Source organism: Thermobia domestica, chromosome 3, assembly GCF_964235325.1.
Source record: "Thermobia domestica chromosome 3, izTheDome1.hap1.1, whole genome shotgun sequence".
NCBI lineage: Eukaryota > Metazoa > Arthropoda > Insecta > Zygentoma > Lepismatidae > Thermobia > Thermobia domestica.
In genome coordinates this window covers 47,255,241-47,282,538 of record NC_137456.1, presented here as the reverse complement: position 1 = coordinate 47,282,538, position 27,298 = coordinate 47,255,241, and the positions used below count along the sequence as shown (strand labels likewise).

At 34.7% G+C, this 27,298-nt stretch overlaps 1 protein-coding gene across 2 annotated transcripts; it reads right to left on the bottom strand.

Moving 5' to 3' along the window:
- LOC145680360 (endochitinase-like) lies at positions 1 to 27,059 on the bottom strand. Of its 2 annotated transcripts, none has more exons than XM_081750771.1 (12): positions 26,952 to 27,059; positions 21,276 to 21,378; positions 19,830 to 20,005; positions 15,861 to 16,038; positions 14,330 to 14,552; positions 11,951 to 12,077; positions 10,794 to 11,000; positions 9,570 to 9,648; positions 6,680 to 6,897; positions 4,866 to 5,015; positions 1,050 to 1,182; positions 1 to 209 (listed from the first exon to the last, which is right to left on the bottom strand). In XM_081750771.1, exons 2-11 carry the CDS (start codon positions 21,361 to 21,363, stop codon positions 1,060 to 1,062), a joined length of 1,569 nt encoding a protein of 522 aa, XP_081606897.1. In that variant the 5' UTR covers positions 21,364 to 21,378; positions 26,952 to 27,059; the 3' UTR covers positions 1 to 209; positions 1,050 to 1,059. The 2 variants fall into 2 exon arrangements, with proteins under 2 accessions (XP_081606897.1, XP_081606896.1); XM_081750770.1 differs by lacking the exon at positions 26,952 to 27,059 and adding an exon at positions 26,360 to 26,515.
- Between the last annotated feature and the right edge of the window lie 239 nt (positions 27,060 to 27,298).

Sequence of the window (27,298 nt, the reverse complement as noted above, 5' to 3'; positions counted from 1 at the left end):
TGTGATATACTTAAAAATGTTTTATTTCTTTTGAACATGAGTGAAAATGATTACAATAATTTACATTGATTGATGTTTCTAGGAGACAATATTTTCAACTCCATTTTGAAACAAAATAAGAAGTATTGTCTTAGGACATACTTTCATGATTTGTACTATCATTTAATTGTTTAGATGAGGCTTCAACAAGACGAAGAACTTCTAAGATCCTGAAAAGAATACGAGTAAATATATTTAGTATTAATAAATGTTACATTCATATTGACATTTTATTGAGAAAAATGCTACTTAGGATAAGAATACGGTAGTCTTAACCTTTCCCCACTTTTCGAAAAATAGCCCTTAATTTTACAATGGCACCTACCTAAATCGTTTTATTGAGTCAAAAACAATATATTAACTTCATTTAGAGCAATTGTCTAATTCTCATTCCTGGTCTAATGGCTGTCACGCATTTCTCGAATGCACGAGACCGCGGGTTCGATTCTCGGTGGCAGAACATCGAATCCACTACATTGATATTTTGTCCTATATAGCCTAGGTGGTGACAATACATCTACGAAAATACAAATTAAGCAATCAATGGAAATTGTGGGGAAAAGTCGTTTCCCCACACGCTTTCAAATTAATTTTATCAAAGACAAGCCCAATCTAGAAGTAGCTTTATGGTACATAAAATTTGAAGATCTACTCCGCCCCCATTTCGTGGAAAGCGTTAGCCAATCAAAAATATTATATGAAAAGAAAATAGTTTGTTATTTCCTCCTCCAATTATTGTAGTATTTGTTACCTAACGGTATTCCTTAATTAATCATTCTCGGAATTCTATGAATATCGGTAAAAGGTCAGTAAAACGAAAGTGACTAGGTAAGTTTTGGATTGCAGAGACAATGAAAGTTTCATTACTACAATTGCACGCGTAACACTAGATACGGAATTTCAGTTTGTGAAGACCTAGGTAAAAGAGTAATGTAATATAATTAAACTTTAAAAGAAATATCTCACAGCAAATGCTGTACGATAGAAGAATAAATACAAGATCGACATACCTTTTAATCTTTACATAGTGCAGTAGCTTGTGTCTACGTTTGCTGGCCAATCGCAGATATTTTGGTATGGATTAAACACAAGACCAGCAGAGCATTGAACAACAGTTGGGTTACCTTCGACGCACCAGATGTACTGTGGAAAGAGATAAATATGACAATTATAGTTACTGAAATATATATTCTGCTTCTTTTCTTTTTAAAAAATTTTCCAAAGTGTGTTTATTTTGGAATAAGCATAAATCTCTCTTAGCTGCTTTAGTTGCTAGTGCATGGGTTATTGGTGCATAAGATCCTGAGTTCAATTTCCGAGGGTCAAGCCTTACAATTTGAACGCAGAACAATGGTTCGGATTCCATCTCAAACTTTACATTCACATCTCACATAGCTCGATGCTCAGAAGAGACTTACTTAAATAAACAAAAAAAATATTGCGTGCGAAAACTAATATTCTATAATGTTTCAGCTTACATCATATGTTTAATGATACATTTTTGTTGTTTTATTTATAGGTGATCATAATGTATGAGAAAATGTATACTTCAGGATCTTAGGGTGCCTAATTTATTTATTACGTGTTTGTGAAAAGTGTCCTTTACTTTTAAATTATCTATAATATACGAAAAATAACATTCCAATTACTTTGACTTGTAAATTGGATTTTTTGTTTACTTATAAAGAGCGTTGAACCCAGCAATTTATAAATTTCTACTTGTTCAGGAAACATGAAACATGCATATACATGAACATTTCTGTATTTAACGTGCTTCTTAAAGACGTTGAATTTCTGTATAAAGTTACAAACATATGCCTAGAATAATAGAGCACTTATCCTGCCTGGGTTGCCAAATTAATTGAAGTAAATAATAAACCTAAACTCTTCGACATTATAGCTCAACTATGACGACCAGACTAATTGCTAGATGATGTTTGGCATGGTGGAAAGACTACAAGGTGGTTGCATGCGCATGTCGCCTGGAGCGCTGTCGTGGCTGTGACGTCATCTGGTTTGCAAGAGACAACGGGAAACGGCGCGGCTTTAAGTGACAAGTGGAAATTCTTTGTTACTTTGTTCTTTTAAATGATATCGAGAATGCCTAACTGTGCAGTGTACGGCTGCAGTAATTATTACAGAAAAACTAAGGGAACTAATATAAAATACTTTAGCTTTCCTCAAAAAGACGGGGAATGTGTCCAGAAATGGATTTTAGCTTGCAGGCGACAGAAAAAAATAAACCTAAAATATGGTAAGTTTTACATAAAAGTAATAAATAAATGCAATGTTAAATGAAATTATAAAAAAGCTATTTCATTACGGTATGTAGTTTCTTTTTAGTATTAATAGTATGTAATAATAGTATATAAGGCTACAGTAGCTTGTGTTGATTCTGCATACAAAAATCCAATAGTACGATTTATAAAGACGAACTTTGAGGCAAGACCCAGATTCAAAATCATGAGGGAGGGGAACCGCCAGAGGTGATCATTTCTATCATCATTTCCTTCTACATAAGATATTGAAATAAAATTCTCCCCACAGAGGCAGGCATGTAACTCGAGAACGGAGGCACAATGATCTAGGAGGCTTACCTCCATCGAGTTACCCAAATGGAGAGCATTGAACGCGTTAAAGTAGTTCAGGTCCCATTTCGTTCTGAAGGTCTGCATTCCCTGTAGCCTCGGTGCTAAAACGGGACGTTGCACTTCAAATTAACTAACGAATGGAAGGTTCGTAATAACGATTAACGGTTACAAAGATATGTTACAATGTATTAGATCAAGAGAACGAAGTATCCACCTAACATGCCAGGGCGACATTGTCGGGACATTTTTACACTCAGATTTTGAAATTGTTGTTCATTTTAATCATAACTTTGGATAATTTACTTTGGATACATATTTAGGGGTTCCCTCCAAAATTACAAAATTAAGAATGATTGCAGTAAATTTTAAAATATGATAGATTCTCAACCAATCAAGGAAGCACAGTGGCTCAGTGGCAGAAGGCTCACCTCTGGTGCAAGGGGTACTGGTGCGCTTCTTGGTCAAGTGAGTTTCTGGTGGACAACATCGTGTCCGTGAGTTTCTCCGGGTACTCCCGCATTCTCATTCTACCAAATTCCACAAAATCACTCACTTGCATTTATCTTTTGTCTTCTTTACCCACGGGACAGAAAAGAGAAAACTTATCAAGAAACTTAAGAAAATTATGTAATTTTATGGTTCATATGTTTTCTAGTCTAGCTGTAACACCCCTACATCGTCTTCACCTACGCCTAGTACTTTGTTTCTTGCTTGAAATAGTCATGTTGCAATTTCTTTGTTTGAGGTGCTTTGTATATACATATTTATTTCTATATATTTTTAGAACACAATAGTATATGTAACGTTTTATTTCGTACAAATGTTTAATAATACAGTTTGTTATGGCGTAAATTTTGATACTAATATTCAGAGAACTGTCAGTTTCACCAAACCTTTTGTTCAGATACAAATTCTATAAATAAACGATCAGCGATTTCAAATAAGATGATTTTTTTTTATAAATCAAAAATAAAAACGATGTTTAAAACATTAAAAACGATGTTTAAAATATTAAATACGTGCGTCCTTGCTCAATAAAGTTTTTAATGTCCCCTGAGATTCTGACGAAACTTACATGGAAGCAATCTCTTTAAAAAAAAAAAAAAAAAAAAAAGGAAAACTGTCCAAGCCTAAGGAAAATATCCGTACGAGCATTTCTGTTTACGAAAACCATGAATTCTCTCTTGAGATATTCTCAAAATTTATGTGGGGTCATCAGTAAAGAGTTCTCTTTCAAGTAAAATAATAATAATAGTAACTCAAAACCGATCAATGTGTTACGAAAATATACTTGAGCATACATAAATATATAATAATGAAATGCATTAACGACACACTGTATTATAGATTATTCAGGCTTATACGTAGTCGAGTGTATTACTTCAGATGTTTAAAAATTAAAGAAAGAAAGAAAGAAAAGAAAAAGCAGAAAATGTAGTGACTAATATTGGCTTGTTCAAGCTTCAAAGTTGTTTAATAAATTTATGAACTGATATTGCTGTTTCTTTTGTTATTGTAAATATCTTCCTTTGAATTCACTTAGCTTAAGCAATGTTTACATTACGTTTATATAGTTATTGTTTGTACTAAAATTTTTACTTCGTTGAAGATCACTATAAATAGAAGAGAAGTTTGCGTGTAAGATACCAGCGAGCAGGCGCTTTTTAAAAGTTTATCTGACTCTCGCTGGCCACGTCTGAGACCAAGATGACGTCATGCGCCAGAGCGACAAGAATGTAGCACTGCATTGCATCCACCTTGTAATCTTTCCACCACGATGTTTATTTTTATCGCCGTTATTACTAAGTTCCTAACCTGAAGTTCGTTATATCTTGATTGAAGTAGATTTTTATTTGTTTCACAGCACTGAATTTAATTTGAAAAATCTCTATAATGAGTTCAACTCTAAACCACACGCTTACTAGCTATCCGACTGTCTGAGCATGTAAATCATAAATAAATAAATAATAGTATTATGACAATTTTGTTCCTTATATATCCCGTTTTCTCTACAATTCTTATACACAAAACTGTATATTAACTGTATTCGAACATATTCAATGCTAAACTTACTGATTGTATCTAAATGAGTGGAATATCTCTAATTTTAAAAATTAATCTACATCGGTGTCAACTTAGATTACTATTTTTTTTTATTTCAATAGTTCAGATGATTTATTTCAAGATCGATTTAGGTATATAGGTGAAAAGTTTGTCAATGACTATGTTACTTACTTCATTGCACTTAGCTGTAGGGAAGAAGTTGCCTTTGCTGCAATCTGCGTCATCAGGATCTACAGGGATAATGGGGCCACGTGTGGTTGTTGGAACGTTGGGGTCAGGTGTTGTTTTAGGCGAAGTTGGCGGAGGTTTCCACCAGGTAGGCTGAAAGAGAAAAAGTAGTATAAATAAAGCAAAGTTCACAAATTTCTTAAATTATATTAAGTAACAGAAAATAATGAAGAATCACCAATAAAGCAAAGAAGAACGTAGTTTCAACGCCATTTGGCCATGTATTGTTGAGGAAAATTGCGTTTACCGACAATCTAGAAAATTAATAATGGTAATTTATATTATTTTCTCGTTTTCTTCATTATAAAACATATGTATCTGACACTGTTTATCATTTTTAAGGATCTGGCTTCTTTGCACTGACTATCTAAATACCTTAAATCGGTTTATTGACATGTACAGTACAAGTGAATAAGTAGATAAAGATGTTACAATTACTCAATTCTTGTGTACATGGCATTCTTAATTATAATTTTAATTTTATCCACTTGGTCAAAGCTTCTTTGGTTTCAATTTTTCCCATACCCCATTTAGAAATTCAAGTGGGAAGACTACCACCCAACTCTTCTTTACTGGTTTCGTAGCCTTGGTCATTTCCTCTAGATCTCCTTTTGTGTATCATCAAGACCTAGTCTTACCACAAAACACACAGAAAACAAAAAAAATGTATCTGCTTATATATATTTTTTCAATTTTTTCAATTGAAAAAATTTTATATTGTGTAAGTTACTAATCATGATGTATTATGGTATTGAAGCTGGCTAAATATGTTTCATGATATAGTGGTATACCCAGTAAGTTTTTGTATAGGGTTGATTGGTTAATTATTACGCGTTACATACTTTGTAATAATGTTAGCTCTGCGTTTGTAACATAATGTGTTCTCAGAATTTGTGTATAGTTTCCACGAATTATCTGTTATATCTTACTAATCTTCTCTTGGACCTTTCGATTTTCGGATGCTTCATACATTATTTGTTAGACTGTATTTACCATCAATGTTAGGTTTATGTCACTTGATAATAACTTTGTGAACTATAATGTATTTGTTGCAAAATTTCCAATGTTTAATAAACAGAATTAGCTAATTTTTGACAACTTTTTTTTGCTTTGTACACTATCTTAAGTAAATATGTTTTAGTCAGTAAGCTGTTACTAACTCCAAAGTCTTAACTTTAATACTATTGTAAGGCAAATTATATTATATTTATATTTATTTTACATTGTAGATACATGGAGGTACGTACATTCCGCTTTCTATTTTAGAAGAAGCTTGAAACAGACTATCTGCCGGTACGTTCTCAAGATTACTTTCGGCCACCAAAATGAACTATCCCCCTGTATAATCTGTAAAAAATACCTCATCTTCGCCACTATATATTTACTACGCCACTATCAGCAGTTTTTACATTTACTTTTGAGTTTAACTTATGTTTGACAACAGTCTGCGGCCAGTTCTTGAATCAGTTCGCGTGTTTACCTGTTTATCTATATTAGCAAAGAACACTAACTTCGTAAGAAGACTGACCTCTCCATGAAGAGGAACATCTGCTAGTTTCCTGATCTTGTAAATAATACAGAATAATGCGTCAAAGAATACGATTTGTTAATCTACAGTTAACATTGCTTCTGTTAATGTTCCCTAGTGCCTACAGGTCTGTTCGTTAAACAAAATATACTATGCGTGCTCTACGATTTCAGTTAAAATTTGAAATCCAATAGAATTGAAGTAAATAATGTTGTTGATAGGCACTTACTTTTGGAGTTGTAGTGACTGGAGGAGAGACAGGGACTTGGTAGTCCTTGAGTTCATTGTAGATGACTTGCATCAGAGGATGGTTGCCTTGACCACATCGGTTGTTGAAGTCATCGTTGTCAATGGCCCACACCATGGCTCCCAGGTATTTCTTTTCTTTGATAAAGTCCATCTTGATCTTTACACTGTCTTGATCTTCATAGCCAACCCATTGGTCGCCTGTCAACGAAAAAGAATACACTGAGAAAAATGCATAATCCAGTCGGCATGTAAATGCTGTTTTTACCAGGTTACGCGCGTCACCACATTAAGTAATGCTGTTTCATCCGTAGTACGATCTACACCACCGTCCAGCGAAAATTTTGTATTGTGGGACCACCATTTCAAATCTAGAATTAACGCCATATCCATTCCGACGGTGGTAACTTACGTATATAATGTTGTTACCACCTTCCTACGAGTGTCCCCTCTTGGTTCTTTCTAAATCTGTGACTCCCTACCTTACGAGAGTAATAGTTTTTAACACGAAATCAATCATGTGAATAAAATTATCCAATCACAGCGAGTCTAGTTCGACGCCGAACTCCAGACTTGGCATGGTGTTCCCACCTGCTGTACTTTTATACATGAAATTACATTATTTAAGGAGCGCATCCGCGTAAATACGATGTATCCATAATGAAATCCTAGTCCTTTTTTTCTCAGTGTAGCATAAATTATTGTTATAACAAGTATCCGTATCACACGCTTATCTCAACCCAGGTAGCCTAGTGACTAGATCGCTCGTGTTTAGTGCATATGGCACTAGATTCGAATGCCCTATGAACATTATGGAACTTTGGATTCCATCACAATATGTGCCTCTATGTTTCAGATGGTCTTGCTGGTGGGAGAGCTAAACTTTAACAAGCAAACATTTATCTTTATAATTACATTATAATATTTCAATGCTAAAACACAAATGCATGCAGATAAGCTCTCTCCTAATAAAATAGATTGAATTTTCCCTTTCATGTAGGAGACTCACAATGGTAACTTGTGTGGTTCAGATATCACGATATAAACTGTAGATATACACCTCATAAAGCTTGGATGCTAATTATGGATGCTTAACTCCAAACAGCTGCATGTAAACGTGAAACGTAAGTGTAGTACATGTAGCATAAATTTGGGTATCAACCAAACGGAGATAGTGCCAAAAGGGGAACTCAGAGAAATTGGTTGATATTTAAAAGGGGAACTCAGAGAAATCTGACAATCCGGATTCAAGTGCAATTTATACTTGAAAAGAAGCTTTAAGATCACTTCATGCTCCCAATACCCTACAAATATTCCTCTTTTAACATCAATCAATGGCGGTCCTCAGAGGTCTTTTTAAGAAAGTAAAATATAATACAGTAATAGTAAACAGGATTGTAGATTAAAAAATCAGAAATAAAGTAGTTCATTTATACTAGAAAGATCGTTCTTAAGAGTAACTTTGTTGATGTAGAATAATTCTTGTGAACTATAGTAATTGATAATATGGAATAAAGTAGACTACATCGTGAGATTGATATCTTAAAAATTAGATCAATAATGACAAAAGAAAGGTTTTCAGTACAACGGGAACAGCTTCCTATATTTGTGACATATTTATTGCTGTCACTTTGTTTCTTTTCCCCTTCTCTCAAAATAAACTAGTAGGAGCAGCCATTCTACAAATGCGTTTTTCTTCTAATTATATATCAAATGCGTTTTGTCTTGTCTCAATGAAACACAAGACACAATGCATTCTACCTAGTCTTACCAGAAATACTGCCCCAAAGTTTTAAGTACATTGACCCAAAATTATTAGAGATATTTTAACATCCTAATAACATGAGTTACATAGATGCATTATGAACCAAAATCACAAATAATTATTCAAAATGACCACCATTAGCATGCACACAGTCGTTATGTCTTTGTGGTCACTCATTAATTGCATTTCGCAACACATTAACTGGAAAATCTGAAACTGTTTTTCCGAAGAGAACGCTTTAAACTTTCAATATTGGGATATCTCTTCTTGCATGCCATCTTCTAAAGCTTGGACCACAATTTGTACTCCAAAGGGTTTAGGTTCGGATTTGCAGAAAGTCAATCTGAAGTGAAATGAAGTCCGTAACATTTGCTGGGTTTTCCGTGCCTTGTGTGCTGGGCTGAGTCCTGCTGGAAGCTCCAGTTCTGACCATGCAAGAGGGTGTTGGTGAGATTCTTGACTAGTCTCTCAAGCACTGTCTCCTGTACATTTTGGCTGACGTTTTGACCTCCTTTTCACAGAAATGGAGGTCCGTTGTGCCCTCGTATCTCACACCCACCATACCATCACTGAGGCAGGATGCTTAACCTTCTGGATCGATTAATCCTTTCCACCAGCTTTTCTGGAGAATGTGGCATATATCTTGTCAGTTTGGGCATTGACAGCCTCCTCAACACTGAAAATCTTTTCATCAGTAATGGTTCCCATTTCCTATGTGACGCTTAAGTAAGCGCTTTGCTTCTAGGAGTCTCTGGCTCTTCAGTTCATTTGTCACCCTCAAAAATTAGGACGGTATTTATGGTAAGAATAGATACATATGAAATCTGACACAATAATTTACTTTTCGTTTGTTGCAAGTTTTGAAAGATACGTTTCCCTTTAACCTTTCTTAAACACTTTGAATATCATATCGTCAAGTCTTTGAATATCGACTTGAAATCAACTATATTCTGGAACATAAAGAGAAACAAACTTTACAGTACACTTTTTGATCTGAAACACCTTTTGTTAAACTACATAGTTGTTGAATATGTAATTGTATATTATTCACTTAGTATAAAAATATCTTTTAAAAAATGCCTATAAATTTCTTGTAATTAACACTTACCTTTAGCTGCAAAAGGAACCATACCAACATCGTCGTATCGAAGGGTCCAATTTTCTTCATTTTTCAAAGCATAGCAAATCTGTAAGAAGAACATAGGAATATATAGCATATAGCATATGTATGAGAGATTGATAAATTGATGACAAATTGACAATTGAGAGATTGCATAAAATTTCAAATGATCGGGATTAGCGAATTTGTAATTTCTTGCTAGTATGATTTTCATTACTAGTACATTCGGAACCTCAGAACTTTGTTAAAAATACTGTTTTAATACAGAATTTATAAAGAAACTATAATTAATATGCCACTAGATTGAAATATTAGCAGTGTTCCCAGACATTACAGCGAATTCACATGGTGATAGTTACTAAACTAAATAGTAGTTACTAAACTAAATAGTCCATTCCATATGGAAAGAAAAACTATATTTTCTAATAATTCTAATTATTATATATCAATTTGAACACAGTGTGATAAGCACATCATTTGATAATTTGTATGTACTTTTGTTCACAAAAACCTGAGCATCAAGTATTCTGTGGCCATAGTCTCGGAACCATTTGTAAACAAGTTATTTCAAAAAAGGAAACAATTTGACTTCAAATGAAGATCTCTGTGGCCAAAGATCAGATTTATTTTGTTGAATTTCGTCTATGCTTTGAAAAAAACTGTAGGTTTACAAATAGGGGATGGTGGCGAGTTGTTTAGTGTGATTCAGATTCATAGAAGAAGAAGAAGAAATCCATCAATGAGACTGAAATTTAAAACAGTAGAAGATAATGATAAATGCTCATCTGTTTCAAAAAAGAGGCAAAAATTGATTAATGTGATTCAGATTCATAAAAGGAGATAGGTATTGATGGATGTCAATCAGGTTCAAAGAAGAGGAACAAATTGATTAATATGATTCAGATTCATAAAAGGAGAAATGCATTGATGAATGTCAGTCTGTTTCAAAAGAAAAACCCTGAAATTGACTAATGTGATTCAGATTAATAAACTGGGAAATGTATTAATGAAGGTCAATCTGTTTCAAAAAAGAAGTAGAAATTGATTAATGTGATTCAGATTCATAAAAGGGAGAAATGTACTGATGAATGTCAACCACATTCAAAGAAGAGGAAGAAATTGACGAATATGAATCATATTGATAGAAGATAAGGACAATAGATGAATCTGAATCACACTTAAACAAGACAAAGATCCTTCTGGTGCACTTACCTCCATGTAGGTCAAAGTACCCCAAGCCTGTGAGATAGGTCCTGGTTTTCCACCACCATTTCCTTCATCCTGCCATTTTCTGATTGGAGCACCCAATTCAATGTTGTCAGCATTTCCCAAAGTGTATGTACGTCCGTAGAAAGCAATTCCTACGACCAATTTATCAGCTGGACAGCCGAAATCTTGCCACAGTTGCATGCCGTCATTCTGTCAAGGAAGAAAAAAATGAAGTGTCGAATATTATATCAAGACATATATATATATATATATATATATATATATATATATATATATATAAGTACAGTAGCGACTTTGAAAGATGTTATGATGAGAATGTGCGTTAGTGTTAGAAGTAGGCTATGAATGTCGTCATTAGTAGAAGACAAGCAACAATAGACAAAATCTGCTATTCTCTGTTCCATCTTACTTCTAAACTACTATAAACAAAGCCGTGTGCAGTTAAAGGACGCTTATTTGTTGCTGAATTACTGACGCATGTATTCTAATGAAAAGTAGTTCATCACCATATGCACATATTTATTTTTGTCTATCTTTCTGTAAGCGTAAGAGCGAAGCATCACTAGTCACTAAGGTTTATAAACAACAAATGCTACAAACAGTTTTGTTTACTTCCGTTTAGAAGAAAGAGGGTATAAAGAATAGTTAATAATGATTTTTATTACATATACAGTATGCTTTCAGAATTTTGAAAAAGGATAATCACATTAACAAACTAACCCTAGTTTAAAAAAGAAGTTAGTCCCCATTTTCTCGGAAACTGAGATTTACACACATTCATATCACTTTATTCAATTCAATGAGTCCCATCATTGATATATGTCTCATGATTTTTTACATGCTAGAACTTACGATTTGGAGTGGCTATTGTTGAAGAGACATGCGCAGCACCAGACGATCTGATGCTGGTAATATTTGTAAAACAAAACTTAAAGACATATCACATATAGTGATGCATCATCAACATTTTTCCATTCTTAACTTACTTACACAAGCAGTACCCTACTTGTGCATAAATTATTTATAAATGCTCACATGAAATTTTCAAAGCTTTAGTCGGCCTAAAATAAACAACGTTTTTTTTTTCTGCAGACTTAAAAATTATGTAAATTTGTGTTACATAGCTTGATATTACTTACCACATTTAGAAATTCGTAGGCATATTGATCCAATCCTGGTCGTTTGTACAGTGGAGTGTGTACATCAGCGAATCCAGTCCAGGCGCCACGTAGATCGTATGTCATGGCATGAATAGCGTCCAAAAGCCTAAAAGAAATTATCAAAATGCATAAATGTTATTCAAAGAACTGCATTCAACTCTCAGAAGTTGAAGTTATCAGAATGTATAAATACAAAGCTAAGAAATGAATTCAATTTCCTGGAACTGAAGTTGAAGTTATCAAAATGTGTAAATACAATACTAAAAACTGAATTCAACGAGATTGCTTTTAGTTACGTGATATGTAATTAACTCCTTGATTTTGATTGACGTTATTAATACTACCGTATATACAGGGTGTTTCAAAACAACACCGAGAAAGTTTGGGAGGTGATTCCTGACACCAAGATAAGACAAAAAGTATAGACCAACTTGGGTGCACAAATGCTTCCTTTCGGAGTTATAGGCTGCCGAAAACATGAAAAACTGAACTTTAAAGGTCCCTACCGTAGTCGGGTCAAGACTTCACTTAGAAACTAGTATGTGCCCTATCCAAATATCCACGTATCAGAATCCTCTGGTACTTCCGCAACAATTTTTATAGTGGTAGTTAATGAGTACTTCAGATTATATGCCTGTAGCAAACCTCCCTCTATAAAACTTGTTGCGTGAGTACCTTAGGATTCTGGAGCATGTATTTTTGGATAGCACACATATTAGTTCCTAAGTGAAGTCTTTACCCGACTACGGTAGGTCCCATAGTTTTGGAGCTATGGACCTTTAAAGTTCAGTTTTTCATGTTTTCGACAGCCTATTACTCCGAAAGGAAGCATTTGTGCACCCAGGATGGTCTATACTTTTTGTCTTATCTTGGTGTCAGGAATCATCTCCCAAACATTTTCGATGTTGTTTTCAAACACCCTGTATTTCTGAACCCAAGACTAGCTCTTTTATTATTTTTGTTTAGCTCAATTTCGTGAACAAAAATACAGTCATCTTGCTTTCGCGATATTATTATGATGTGGAGTTTTTCTTTATTGAATAGAAGCAGGACCTTCCATTAAACTCTAACTCTACCCACTTCCTAGCCTTTCGCTTTAGCCTTGAATGTTCGTAGATTCAATAATTCTTTCCAGAGAGAACTAAGAAGAGAGGTTGGTTTCTGATTTGATTTTTGGTATCCCCGGTCAAGTAAATTTGTGGTGGACAACATCGTGTCAGTGTTTTTTTTAGGATACTTCCGTTTCCTTCCACTTTCTCATTCCACCAATTCCTCTATCATCATTTATTTTTCTTAATCATCGTCTCCCTTATCCTAAAGGGCATAATCAAGGGACATTAAAATGAAAAATTTTATTTGATTTTTTTAAATTTTTAGTATAGTTTCAGGGTGGTTCGCATAGGGTGGATCATGGGGGTCCGGACCTACCTCCCAAAATCTCGAATTTTCTGGAAATGTAGTCTAATTTTAGGGCTGATTTTACAAATTTTAATATAATTTGTCCTTATATTGAATTTAGATCACTTCCGAAAAAAGACTTGGACCCCTCCCGAAATATATTCCTGCGTACGTGCCTGTGTAGCTTTAAAATGTTCTGAAAATATACCCAGTATGTGCTGTAGATGTATTTTTTTTAGTAATCCTTTGTTAAAAATATGAGGGTCGTCTTGGATTCAGAAATATAGTAGTAGTTATTTTATTTCTAGACCAGAGTACAATATTTTGTACTTCTATCAGTTCTTTAATTTGTATTATGATGAGGATCAAACCAGAAAATTCTGTGATCTATGATGCATTAAACATGAATGTACATCAAGGACTTCCAAAACTTACATATAAAATACACCTAAGCCCAGTTTATTAGAAATAAGTCATTAAATTAAGTCTTTATTGGTAATTTTACAATAGACACTCAAATTGCTTTGGATCAGTTTTGTACCGTAATTCGTTCGCGGGAAATAAAACTGACATTGCCCACTTGGAAAACCTTGACTCAGCATTTCTACCCATTTATTTAAATAAATCTGTGTAGTAATTACTTTCGATTATGCGTTATTTAATTCTCGAGACTTTTTTCGCAAAATAACTAGTAAGCCAAAAATTTTGTTTTATAGGTCAATATCTTTGTACGTAGCTTACTCTAAATAGAAACAACCCTACTGTTATTGTTCGAAGTTTTAAATGTGGAATTAGTAATTCCGAATATATCGGAGCATCTATGTTTCAAATGTGGTACTTTTTCTTCAGGTACAATACATAGTAATTTACCACTCTTATATTATCGTTTGTTATCAGATAAGAGATATGTAATGTAAGTTTCAACTCCTCTAAACCTTTAAAGAATACATTTTTACTTACTGACAAAGTTCGGGAACATGATATCCGTCCTGCAGCCGAAATTTAGCCACTGGCACGGCAGCTGTGAGCTCCCAACCTTTACCCTTCGCGTCGAATGCCTCTCTCAGTTCTTGGACAAGGGATAGATAGTTGTCTCTATCAGCCATACTACCTCCTCTGTCCTGGGCTCCAGGATATTCCCAGTCAAGGTCAAAGCCATCGAAATTGTATTGGTCCAAAAACTCTGGAAATTATTTAAATAAATTTATATGTTTACGTAGTTTTATATACTAATCAATCTTAATATGTATTACAAAATGTTTAGTGGTATACGTTCAAACACTGATGTACTGAGTGAGCTCGAAACTCCTGCAATTATTTCTGCATTAGCGATTGTTTTCTTACTGCACCTTGCCTGGCATGTTTTCTGTGCATATTAATATAATTCCATATTCTTTTACTTTAATGCTCGTACGTTTTCTTTATTCATTTTCTTTTTGCGCCATATAAAATTTTCAGTTTCTTCTGCCGTAACCTAAACCAATAATGTATTTAAGATTTCATCTTTTTGTTGGTAATTTGAAGTGGTATTTCTTTCATGGCATTTCCTGATGCAATACATGATAGTAACCAAATACTGATGCCTTCGTTAAACCACCTTACCAACCAATTAATCAATTTTATATTAAAGTGAGTTTCTTCTCTAGTAACTGTATTTCTTGGAGTTTTTCAGTTGTTGTACGATTTGCTTACAAAACTCCAAACTTCGATATATTACACAAATTAACTTATTAAACTCTCAAATTTTACACAAATCGCTAAATCAATATCATATGCATAGCAATAGTTTCTCTTTACAACTGTTTTAATCGGCATGAAATGATATGTTCTTGAAAATGATCCATTTTTTTTGGCAATTTCTAAAATTTAGTAGGGTGGGCCAATGTACTCCTCCCGAAATTTAAGATGTAAGCGAAGGCTTCCATATCTTATGAAAGGGGATGAACCCCTTTACACACATATATAACCATATAAGGTAATAAACCCTCATGAAAGAGGATAAATTAGGTCAAAAACCTCAAACATTTGAATTTTTGGCAATTTTTTATTCATGAAAGGGAACAAAATGGACAGCCCAAATTTACAGAGGTGCATACCCCAGTCCTATGCTACCATACCAAAATTTTAGTTTCTTTAATTTCCAAAATTTAAGGGAGGTGGTCCTAGGTACCCCAGCCAAAGTGGACCAAGGAACCCCTACATGGCATTGACTCCTATAACTTCATACCACGTGATCAGGTCATGTGACGTTCCTCAGCCAATCAGAGCCGAGTGCGATCAGCTGGCCCACTTACTACTTTTAGCAATGCTTTGTCCTTACAACTGTTCTAATTGGGATAAAACTACCTCCTTATTTCAGTTTACGATAACGTTATCTCCTATTAATCTTTTTGTTATTAATTATATGTGTTTGTCCTTTCTTTTTTCTTTATTCAGTGGTATGTTGTATGCCTTCCTAAATGAGTTTATATAACCATATATAGTTTCTTACCTACGACACTTTTCACAAAGGTATCTCGCCTCTCCTTGGAAGAGACCAATTCTGAATATTTCTTTCCTCCTTCAGCCCATCCACCAACGGCAATGGTTGTCTTAAGGCCTGGAAACTTCTTCTTGAGGCCAGTGAATTGAGAATAACCACCTGGTTTACCACCTTGATCCAAGTCACGCTTACAAGATAAAATAAAAATAACAATATTATTTTTTCTTATCTTAAAATACTTGCTATTGCAGATAAAACGCATTGATCTCAACGTTAGTTCTTATCTCCTTCATTTTGATGCAGTACTTTAATATTATACTAAATAAAGAAAAATTTCTTACGATGTGTCCAAAATTGAACCTTGAATCTGAGGATAACGTATATATTCCCTGAAAGGGTTTATAAAGCGAGTTCCAAAACAGGTTTCAATTCCTTGCCTGTAAGTGACCCCACTCTTCAGGCTGGGCACTTGACCTATGTGCCCTATACAGTGGAGTCTCGTTAATTCGAACTTGTATAATTCGAAATATTGGATAATTCGAACAGAAGTCCATTCCCCTTGAAAACTGTATTGAAAACAAAAGTAAAAATTCGTGGATAAATCGAACTTTTGAACCTAAGTTTTGGATAATTCGAAGTAAATACAGTTGAAAATTTTTAATGTTGAACAGATGTAAACAGAGAAATACAGTTTTAACGTGTTTTCAGTTATCCAGATGCAGCCATAGGGAAGAGTAATACAAATGATAAATAGAAAATCTATGTAATGATAAAGATGAAGGTGAGTTGGGGAAGAAGTAAAGATAGAGAACGTGTGCCAATCTCATCTTGTTTCAGAATTGGTTGAAAATTTAAGATGAATTATTGATAAAGTCAACTAAATGTTATTAATACTGTATTCCATGCAATACATGAAATTCAAGATTTATTGACCGTACAGAAACAATCAAATTTAAACAAATGAGGTTTACGACTTCTTTAAAGTGAGAACAGAATATTCAAATTATTACTGGTATTTAATTGTTTGGGCTATTCAATGTATGTTGTAGTGTTGTACGTAAATATATTTTCCATTGTACACGTAGTTTTAATTATGTGGAGTCAATGTCGTTTGTTAGTTTGCGGTATTCGATCATGCAAATAATAACCTGCTTTAAAGGTAAGGTCTACACCATATGAATATGTTTTTGATGCACAGTACTTTGATTCGTTTGTTGTTATATATGTGAAAATGAATGTTGTTGGATAATTCGAATTTTGGATAATTCGAAGTTTTTTCGTGTCTCCTTGGACTTCGAATTAAAAAGAGTCCACTGTATATCAAAGTACTTTGCATGACTACTAGTAGATTAAGAATATAATATACACTACCCAATTATATCCTGTATCAAGGTAATAAAACCAAATAGCGATTATTTCTCTATAAATATTCTATATTACTGAACCTCACTATCACAACGTAGAGTGATCGTGAGGCAGTGTGAGTTATGTGGTCCTCACACCTTAAAAACAAAGGCCAAATCCTGGCAGCACCATCTTGCCAGGACCGTGACATGTCAGTTACATAGCTCTCACACATAGCCAAAAACAAAAGCCAAGCTCCGGAAAACAACATCCAGCTGGAGCTCTCTTCCCTCTCATTACCCTGGCCTTGTCGTGACTAGAGGGCTTCAACCCTGGACGGTGACCAATCCGGTTTATATAGCTACAAAGAAAGAGCTGTTCGGATTGAGTAAATGAGCTCAAATTGCCACCACGACTAGTTTTCTCCTAATTAGTGTCTTAAACTCTACTCAAAGTTTTTGTACCGTGTGGCCTACCAAATAACTCGTCTAGATGAGCAGTTGACGAATATATAATGAACGTACTGATCTGACAACGTATGTAGGTGAAATCGAGGAAAATATAGAAATTAAAATACACTGAATGTGTCTAACCATAACAATGAGTCACATTAGTTGTGATACCAAATGACTTACTGTCAACTTTATAGGTCCACTAATATAGGATATTTATAGTGAATAAATTTTTTTTTGTTTTATTACCTTGGTATATGATATAATTAGATAGTGCATATTATATTCTTAATCTAATAGTCATGCGGAACACTTTGATATATAGGATATATAGGCCAAGTTGTCCTACATATTTCCAACCTTGAAGGGGCGGGGTCACTTTCGGGCAAGGAATTGAAACCTGTTGTGCAACTTGCACGACAAACCGTTTCAGGACATGTATAGGTTGTCCCCAGATTCACGGTTCAACCATGAACTCATCCCTGGTTAGAATTATTGATTCGCTCATCTCATCCCAGCTGAAATATGTAGTTTAAGTCATTCCTTAGCTTATTATTACAAAGAACTGTCTTTTCCTAAGATAATGCAACACTAAAGAGTTCTCATTTGCTAGCAGCGCTTAAAGGAAATTTTAACTGTCGACTTCAAACTACTTTATGGAAATCAGTATTTAAACCGGAAGTACTAATAAATTTCAAGCACTTCCGGTTTCAGTAGAGTGTTGCACGTGATGATGATATGTTCTTTTAAGATGCTAAATCGGGTGCAGAAAACCACTTGTCACTATGTTACCGTTTCTGTTCTATAACGATCAACATTGAAATCGGAAATAGTTGTTTTCTAGCACTTCTGGTTTGAATAGATGGTTAACGGAATAGATAAAACCTATAGATTGCAAGAAACAGCATCTTGATATCACTGTTTTTGCACTGATATCTCTCAAGAGACGGACGGACGAACATACAGTATAAGACATCCATATTTATGTACTGCATAGTTTGAATGTCTATTAATATTCTGGTAGAATTGAGTTAGCACATAATAGGATCCTATGGCTTTCTTTCCTTTCTGCAACGATGAACCTTAAGTCATAGAATAAAACAAAAATTGATTCGAAATTCTTTTTCTCGGATCACCTTACACATTTTTGGCTTACGTTATCTATCTTTCAACTGTTTTTATTTATTTATTTAAAATAACTGAACATCTATATATCTGAAATATTATGTGTCTGTACATAAAACCATTAGTTTAATCATACCACAGTAAGGGTTTGTCTTCTTGACTATAAGAAGTCAAATTGCCTTATAGCGAAGGAATATTGACTAGCGGATATTTATGAAGTAAAAACTGTAATAATTTAGTTCTTGTATAAATGGCATAGATCGCTAACATTAATTCTTTATCTATTGGATATTCAATGCTCCTGTGGAAAACAACTGGCTACCCTACCTCTGAGCTAGGACTTGGTGAACTTGTCTTACCCACGCAGGATGAATGGCCTAGAATTTTCCATCGGACAAGAAAATTTTACAATAAAAAGGCAATACAATTTACGGATAACGTCCTTAAGTTCTAAAGAATGGAAGTCCTGGACAAAATATAAGCATGAGTGCTAAATTTAAGGTTTCTGTGGTTTAGAAATTCTGTGCTTTAAGACTTTTATATCTAAATGATAATAAGGAACTGCATAATTTATACCGTTTACCTAACATTGTTAGGATCATCAAGTCTAGGAGGCTCAGGTGGCCAGAATGGAAGAAAGTGGGAACACTTTCAAAGTTTTAACTGGAAGTTCAATCAGAAAACGACCATTGGGAAGACCTAGGCGCACATGGGAAGACAATATTAAAATGTAGCTCGTAGAAATAGGAATACAAAGTAGATATTGGATCCAGTTGGCTAAGGAATAAAGGGAAGATTTTTTGTGGACATGGCGTTGAACCTCCGAGTTCCATAGGTCATAGAGTTAGTTAGCTTTAGTATCTAAGTGATCCTGCGAATTGTGTATCTAGATGATTATTAGTATTTCTGCGCTTTAGGTCTTAGGCAGTTTAAGACTTATGCAGCAAGAAGAATATTAGAACATTTCTCTTCATCATTTTTAGAACTTGTGCGCGCACAGTTTAGAGCTTGTACACTTTAGAACTTCTGCTTCATCTCCCAATTTACATCTACTTACCTCAGGATCCAAAACCATCACCTCCCACGTGACATTGCTAACTCCAACAAAGGAGTAGATGACATGATTGCAGAGATCTCCTGGAATGTTGTCCACGTCATAGATTCCTTCTTCTGGCCTATAAACAGCCCAGTTGCTGAAGTAACAAGTTCTACGCGCTGTCCGATCTCCGACAGCTGGAATATATATATTTAAATTCGTTATAGTATTAAGTGATATATCTACTATCGTGTAATTCAGTCAAGTGAAGGTATTAAGTGGAACAAACCGATTGTAGTAATAATAATACCAAAGAAAATATCCAATTCATAAAAAGTGGAACAAACCGATTGTAGTAATAATAATACCAAAGAAATTATCCAATTCATAATATGTTTTACAATTATGATCTGACAATGAGTATTTCAGTTTTAGATAATATATCCTAAACTAGAACTTGAGCGAATCATTTCCAAGAAATAAACACTGTGCTAATTCAAATAAAGTGAATGAATCTCTGAAAATAATCGGATCAGCTTAAATTGCTTATTTAACGGATAGTTCAAAAGAGCTCGACAGAAGAAAATATGTTCTGTGTTTTTTGAATGCTGAAAGCAGATACGTATATAATAAGAATATTGATTCGTTAGTGTAATGAAAGTTTAAAGGCCCTTTGCAACACTAAGGTTATTTGAGCCATGATACTGGAATATTTAGGCATAACGTGGAATCCGAAGCTTATGAAGTCTTAACGAGAATCGAACCCAGATCTCTAAGACGTTAACAATAGCCACGACAAATCTAACAACATAGATCTATTGTTTACTAATTATTATCTGTATTAAGTAGGGTACTTTTGATGATGGCCCAAACTTAACAGTGAACTTAGCTTTCACTCCGTGGATACGTCTCTGTTGTCCATGATTCTCACTACGATGAGACACGATGCCTCAGTGGTAGGGGATTTACCTCTGGTGCTTAGGGTCTGTGGTTCGATCCTGACTCAAATAAATTTGTAGTGGACAACATCGTGTTCGTGGATTTCCTCGGGGATACTCTCTTCTCCTCTCACATTCTTATTCTACTATACTAATTCTTCTATCATCATTCACTTGCATTGATCATCCGTCCCCCTTAGCAATAACAGCATAATCATGATACGTTAAACTGAAAGGCGAATGATTTCATTTTCAATTCTTGTTACGAGAAATTGATGGTACCAGTTGTTGATTTTCTGCCCACAAGAGTGATAAGACATACCAGAAACAGATTTGTTCCTCCAATTAGTTACGGTACAAAAACGTTACATGCTTGAATAATGTCACTGCCTCATAACGAAAATGTGTGTTATGTCTTGTACCCACCGAAATTAAATAACCAATAATTTTGTTACAGAAAGCTATTTTCGTTACGTTACAGTTACGTTAAGTTATCCATCCCTGAAATAAACTAGAGTTGTTTACTAACCTTCACTTGTAGCGGTGTTGGGCACAATGGCAGCGACAGTCAGCGATAGAAGAGTCGCCAAAACAACGATGGAAAGAGTAGACTTCATTTTGCGTCGGTTGTTCTGAAAAACAAGAATCACTTTATGTTAATACATTTCTGACATCCATACTCAGTTTATTTGTAACGCAAAACCTTGTACTGAGCCCCATTCCGTAAGTATAAACTTATGTTGGAGGTTTCCATCTTCTCATTTCTGACTAACTTTTTGCTGTCAATTTACAGTAGGAGGTCGATAATCCGAACGTCAAAAATCCGAAATGTTAAAAATCAGAACGCGGTCCCAAGAAGTTATATATCTATATATCTATATCTATATCTATATCTATATCTATATCTATATCTATCTATCTATCTATCTATCTATCTATCTATCTATCTATATATATATATATATATATATATATATATATATATATATATATATATATATATATATATATATATATATATATATATATATATATCGGGTGTTGCAAAATAAGTGTTACAACTCTTGGGAGGTGACTCTTGCCACTGAGACAAGAAAAAAAGTTCTCTTGAACTTTCGGCTATCGGACATAGTTTCGGATCTACAAAGTGCCGAAAGCATGGGAAAATGACTTTCGGATGCCAATAGTTCGGAAACTATTCAACGTAAAGAGGGCGGGTAAAAAATTCACTGAAGAAGTCATACCTGCTGTGTTGAATTTTGCATGTTTCACAATCCTATCACACACGCGCAAGGGATTCCCCAAAGGAACGTAGGGAGTCCCGGATAATCTGCCAAATGAAAATTGGTCTAAATGGATATGAATTGATAGGGTTTCTATCAGGTAACAATAATTCGTTTATATTAAGTCGATATCTGGAACAAATACAAAATGGCGGACACCTTCATGCCCGTTGTGTGTGGTTGCGTAATCACCAGATACGGATGCTGACCAACAGTGACGTTCTGAGTATTAAGTGTAGCCAATTTGTACTCAAATGATCCAGAAAGACATCTGGAGTGTCGGTAGAGTACAACAGATGAAGCAGGGTGATTCATATGTGTGGAAACACTTAATGAAAAATGCCCAGATATGCACTCATACTCAGTAAACGTAAGTTGAAAGTGTCGGAAATGTAATGGAATAGCATCAAGAACATGAAAGCCATTGCCAATTCACCAATAATATTCCATCAATCCGATGCAATATGATGTGCACGGTTGCATACCGATAAGGATGCAACAACTGAGGCCAAGTTGAAATTGTGCAAGGGGATTCACTAAGAAAGTGTGTAAATTAAACGAATGTCACTAGTGGGATTGCATGATCGATATTGAAATGTGGCCAATGTGTGTGTAGATAACATGTAGCTAATGGATAAATGTCAACGTGTCTCACTACTGCTGGAACACCGTCCCATGTGCGAAAACTAGGAAAATAACGTTGTACTTTCTGCTATTACATCTGGTGTACTTTTTGGTAGAACGTAACTAGAACACGATTGCATCAATGTCCCTCTTTGTTTGGAACCTTGTCCCACAGTCGACACATATGAAAAGAAATCTCTTAATTCATGGTTCAAATTTTGATAGAGCGTGTTAATAACAAACTTGTATCATGTCCCACGTCTTCTGGGACATACGACGTACTCGAAATGTAGAGAAAAACCTCAAGAAATTCACATCTTACACACAGTGCTCATGCCAAGACAAAGACGAAAATGAACCAATTTGGCACATGTAACACTACTGCTAGAATATCACACATATGGAAAATAAAACGACATGAGAAATAGGAAGAAACGTCTCAAAGCTCTGATTGTTTACAGCTGTGCAGTAGGAGTAACAAAATGGAACAGACAAGCATGTCGGGAGGCTGTACAAGAGCGCTTGCTAAACAAAGTGGGTCTCCTCAAAGAAATGAATACAGAGAAAGTGAAGCTCCCACGAAGCCTCAGGGCTAGAGCGCTTGCTTTCACTCGCGTGCTCGCAGTTTCCAATCTTACTGGGAGCCCACGTCCTTAGATTCAGATCCGAGTAGTTATTTTCCTATTTTTCGCATGTGGGACGGTGTCCCAGCAGTACTGGGATATGTTGACATTTGTCCATTAGCTACATATCGATATCAACACACACATTGGCCACATTTCAATATCGATCATGCGATCCCACTAGTGATTCATTTAGTTTATCCAGTTTCTTGCACAATTTCAACTTGGCCTCAGTTGTTGTATCCTTATTGGTATGCAACCTTGCGCATCATATTGCATCCGTTTGAGGGAATATAATTGGCGAATTGGCAATGACTCTCATGTTCTTGACGCTAATCCTTACATTTCCGACGCTTTGAACTCACGTTTACTGAGTATGAGTGCATATCTGGACACTTTTCGTCGTTTCCAGAAATGTGAATCACCCAGCTTCATCTGTTGTGCTCTACCGACACTCCAGATGTCTTTCTGGATCATTTGAGTACAAATTCGTTACACTTAATACTCAGAACGTCACTGTTGGTCAGCATCCGTATCTGGTGATTATGCAACCACACACAACGGGCATGAAGGTGTCCGCCATTTTGTATTTGTTCCAGATATCGACTTAATATAAACGAATTATTGTTACCTGATAGAAACCCTATCAATTCATATTCATTTAGACCAATTTTCATTTGGCAGATTATCCGGGACTCCCTACGTTTCTTTGGGGAATCCCTTGCGCGTGTGTGATAGGATTGTGAAACATGCAAAATTCAATACAGCAGGTATGACTTCTTCAGTGAATTTTTTACCCGCCCTCTTTACGTTGAATAGTTTCCGAACTATTGGCGTCCGAAAGTCATTTTCCCACGCTTTCGGCACCTTGTAGATCCGAAACTATGTCCGATAGCCGAAAGTTCAAGAGAACTTTTTTTCTTGTCTTAGTGGCAAGAGTCACCTCCCAAGAGTTGTAACACTTATTTTGCAACACCCGATATATATATATATATATATATATATATATATATATATATATATATATATATATATATATATATTGTCTTAGCGCTAGCGATAAACAAACAATAAGGTTGTCCGTCGGCATTGTGTGAAGTCAGTGATTTTACAAAAGCTCATTCATATGTAATTGTTTGTCATATACGTTTTTATATTTATTTCCCCTTTGGCCTATACAAGTTAAGTTTCAAGTGTGAGTTACAAGAACAGTGTAATTTAGTGTACGAGCAGGTTCTTCAGAAACATTAAATGTAAGTGGCCTTACGTACGGTATTGTAATTACTGTATGTACTGTATAACGACTGTATCGGTAAAAGAGCATACCGTACAGTATATTTAAGCCTAAATAACATTTTCTTGGTCATTTTCGAAAATCTGAACAATTTGAAAATCCGAACTAGCTGTGGTCCCAATTAGTTCGGATTTTCGACTTCCTACTGTATTTTATATCTTACACGTATATTTCAGTTTGTCTTGTAAGGAAGAAATATCACCTAACTCTAACCTCACTGGTTTACCTATTTCCGTGAATAAATCAGTCAACCTTCCCCGTATTTTTCAGTCGGTATGTCTCTCATTTTGTCAAAAGTGTATTTCCTTTCTTCCCGTTTACATCCACTTATTTTCACTACTTGAAACTCTAAACCTGCAATATGAGCGGGAAAATTTGCACTAGGGTATTGCGGAACTGTATCATTGTCATAAATTGGTAATTGAAAATGATTGAGTTTGTAGCATATTTAGAGTATGCGATAATAATAATAATATTATTATTAATAATACTAAATCCATGGTTTTCGTTCCCTTTTGAATGGTAGATACACACAAACATGACAGCATATAATATAAATACACATCATTCAGGGGCGGAAAGTTTCGAGGGGCGGTAAAATCTGCCATATCTATACTATTTAAAAAATATATTTCTTGTTGGAAATATACATCATGATGATGGTAGTTAAATTTACTAAGCTGACTTTTTATTTGAATACTACATTCATAAATCATGTTTAGGTTTTCATTATTTTGTCACATGGACAGTGGTAAAGCAAATGGTCAAAGAAATCTCAGCATAGATTGCTTGATTGTTGACAAATTCAAGAACTCAATTCTCGAACAGTATCGGACACCTGTTCTATTTAGTTAATCGCAGTTGTCATATGAAAACTAGTCTTGTCTTTGTCACAAACAAGTGCCTTATCATTGAAAGTGGAAACAAGTTCTTTTCTTAATTTTTTAACACATGTAGGAGAAAAATCAAGACATAAAGATAAAATAGCTAGTTGCACTGGAATTGCAAATTAATAGCCCCTATATTGAGATTGAAACTCGATATTGAATTTTCACCTCCGGTGCTTGGGGTCCCTGGTTCGATCCCAGCTCGCGCCGTGTGGACTTTGTGGTGGACAAACACCGTGCTCGTGGGTTTTCTCGGGGTTCTCCCGTTTCCTCCCACTTTCTTCATTCCACCATTTCACTCATTTCTCATTATCACCGTCTCCTTTAGCCTAACCGGCATAATCGTGGGACGTAAAACTCAAAGATTTCATTTCGATATTGAATTTTATAGAAAAGGATTACAATCTTTCCACTGCAAGTGTGTTTGCTTAATCTTTCACTAACATAATGGATTATTATTTAAAGAAAAAACAGACACAATGAGTTTGTATTTCTAGTGTTTAGGCCCTTCTGAATGCGAGTGCTCTTTCCCTCGCCCTCATTATTCATACTTAAAATAATGTCTTTTAAGATTTTTTTTGGAGAAAGGGGGTGGCAAATTATGCCATTGCGCGGGCGGCAAGTTGCTTAGGGCCGGCCCTGGGTGCTATTCGGTACTATTCATTAAGTGAGCCAAAGCTTGCTCTATTTTGGTACAAAATGACACTAAAATTAGCTGTGTAAGTAGTTTGTATAAATTTGTATGAATTTACAAAGATATGAAATCCTTTTTTGAAGCGCCCTACAGTTGTACGCACTCTACTTCCTTTTAAATAGGTACATTCACAATTGAATTTACTATTTTTAATATATATAATTATACCGTCTAATGAATTTGTATATAGTAATAGAGTACTACTTACGTGGAGCCTGTCTCCTAGTGACTCCAGTGAAAGGTAGACTAACAGTACGTAACGAACACTTTTTATACCGTCTTTATCTAAAAATCTCAATCACTTAGGTGCATTTCAACAAGGTGAATGTTATCTTGAGAGCTCTTAAGATCTACAAGTGTCAGTTGATGTTATAAAAGACCTAATTTTACTCTGATTTTCAAAAGATGTTTTCTTGATTTTTGCGTAGCGTCAATAGTATATAACCTTATCAGGTATCAATGTCAGATTGATAGATATTGAATTATAATTATATTACCTCAATGTCTTTCTTTTCTTCTCTTGTTCAAAAAGGTAAAGTAGGTACTCCACATTATTATTATTCTATTAGAGAAAATTTTTCCAATTGTAGTTCGTCTTTCGGATAAACAAAAACAAGAAATGAAATCATCAACTCAAACAAGTTTAGTTTTAGTTGCTACATGTTAAATTAGATCATGTAAAAGTAATCTTAATTATAATTACAAGTTGAGTCATATACATTAACTCGTAATCAGTTTGTTAAATACATTTTGGCCTTGAGATTTTTCAGTTCAAATTCCAAGGACATTTTGTTAATCACCTTTGATATTATTTTGACGTGATCCTTTAATTGAGCACATTAATGTAAGACGTTCAAATTCACTCATTTTGCCTTCCTTGGTCTACTTCAGTTATTAACAGCCATTGTAAGGTTCTATCAGGCCTCCGACATGATTCGAAATCTGGCAAAAGAAAAGAAGAGAAGGGTTACTTCCAAAGAATTGTATTAGAAAGAGATTGGCAAATGTTGCTGTAACTTCACTTGTATGTACTCCTGCTCCTTTTTAAAGGTACATTCACAATTGAAATTATTTTAAAAAATATATCGTCTAATAAATTTGTATATGGTAATAGAGTACTACTTATACTGAGCCTGTCTCCTGAGAA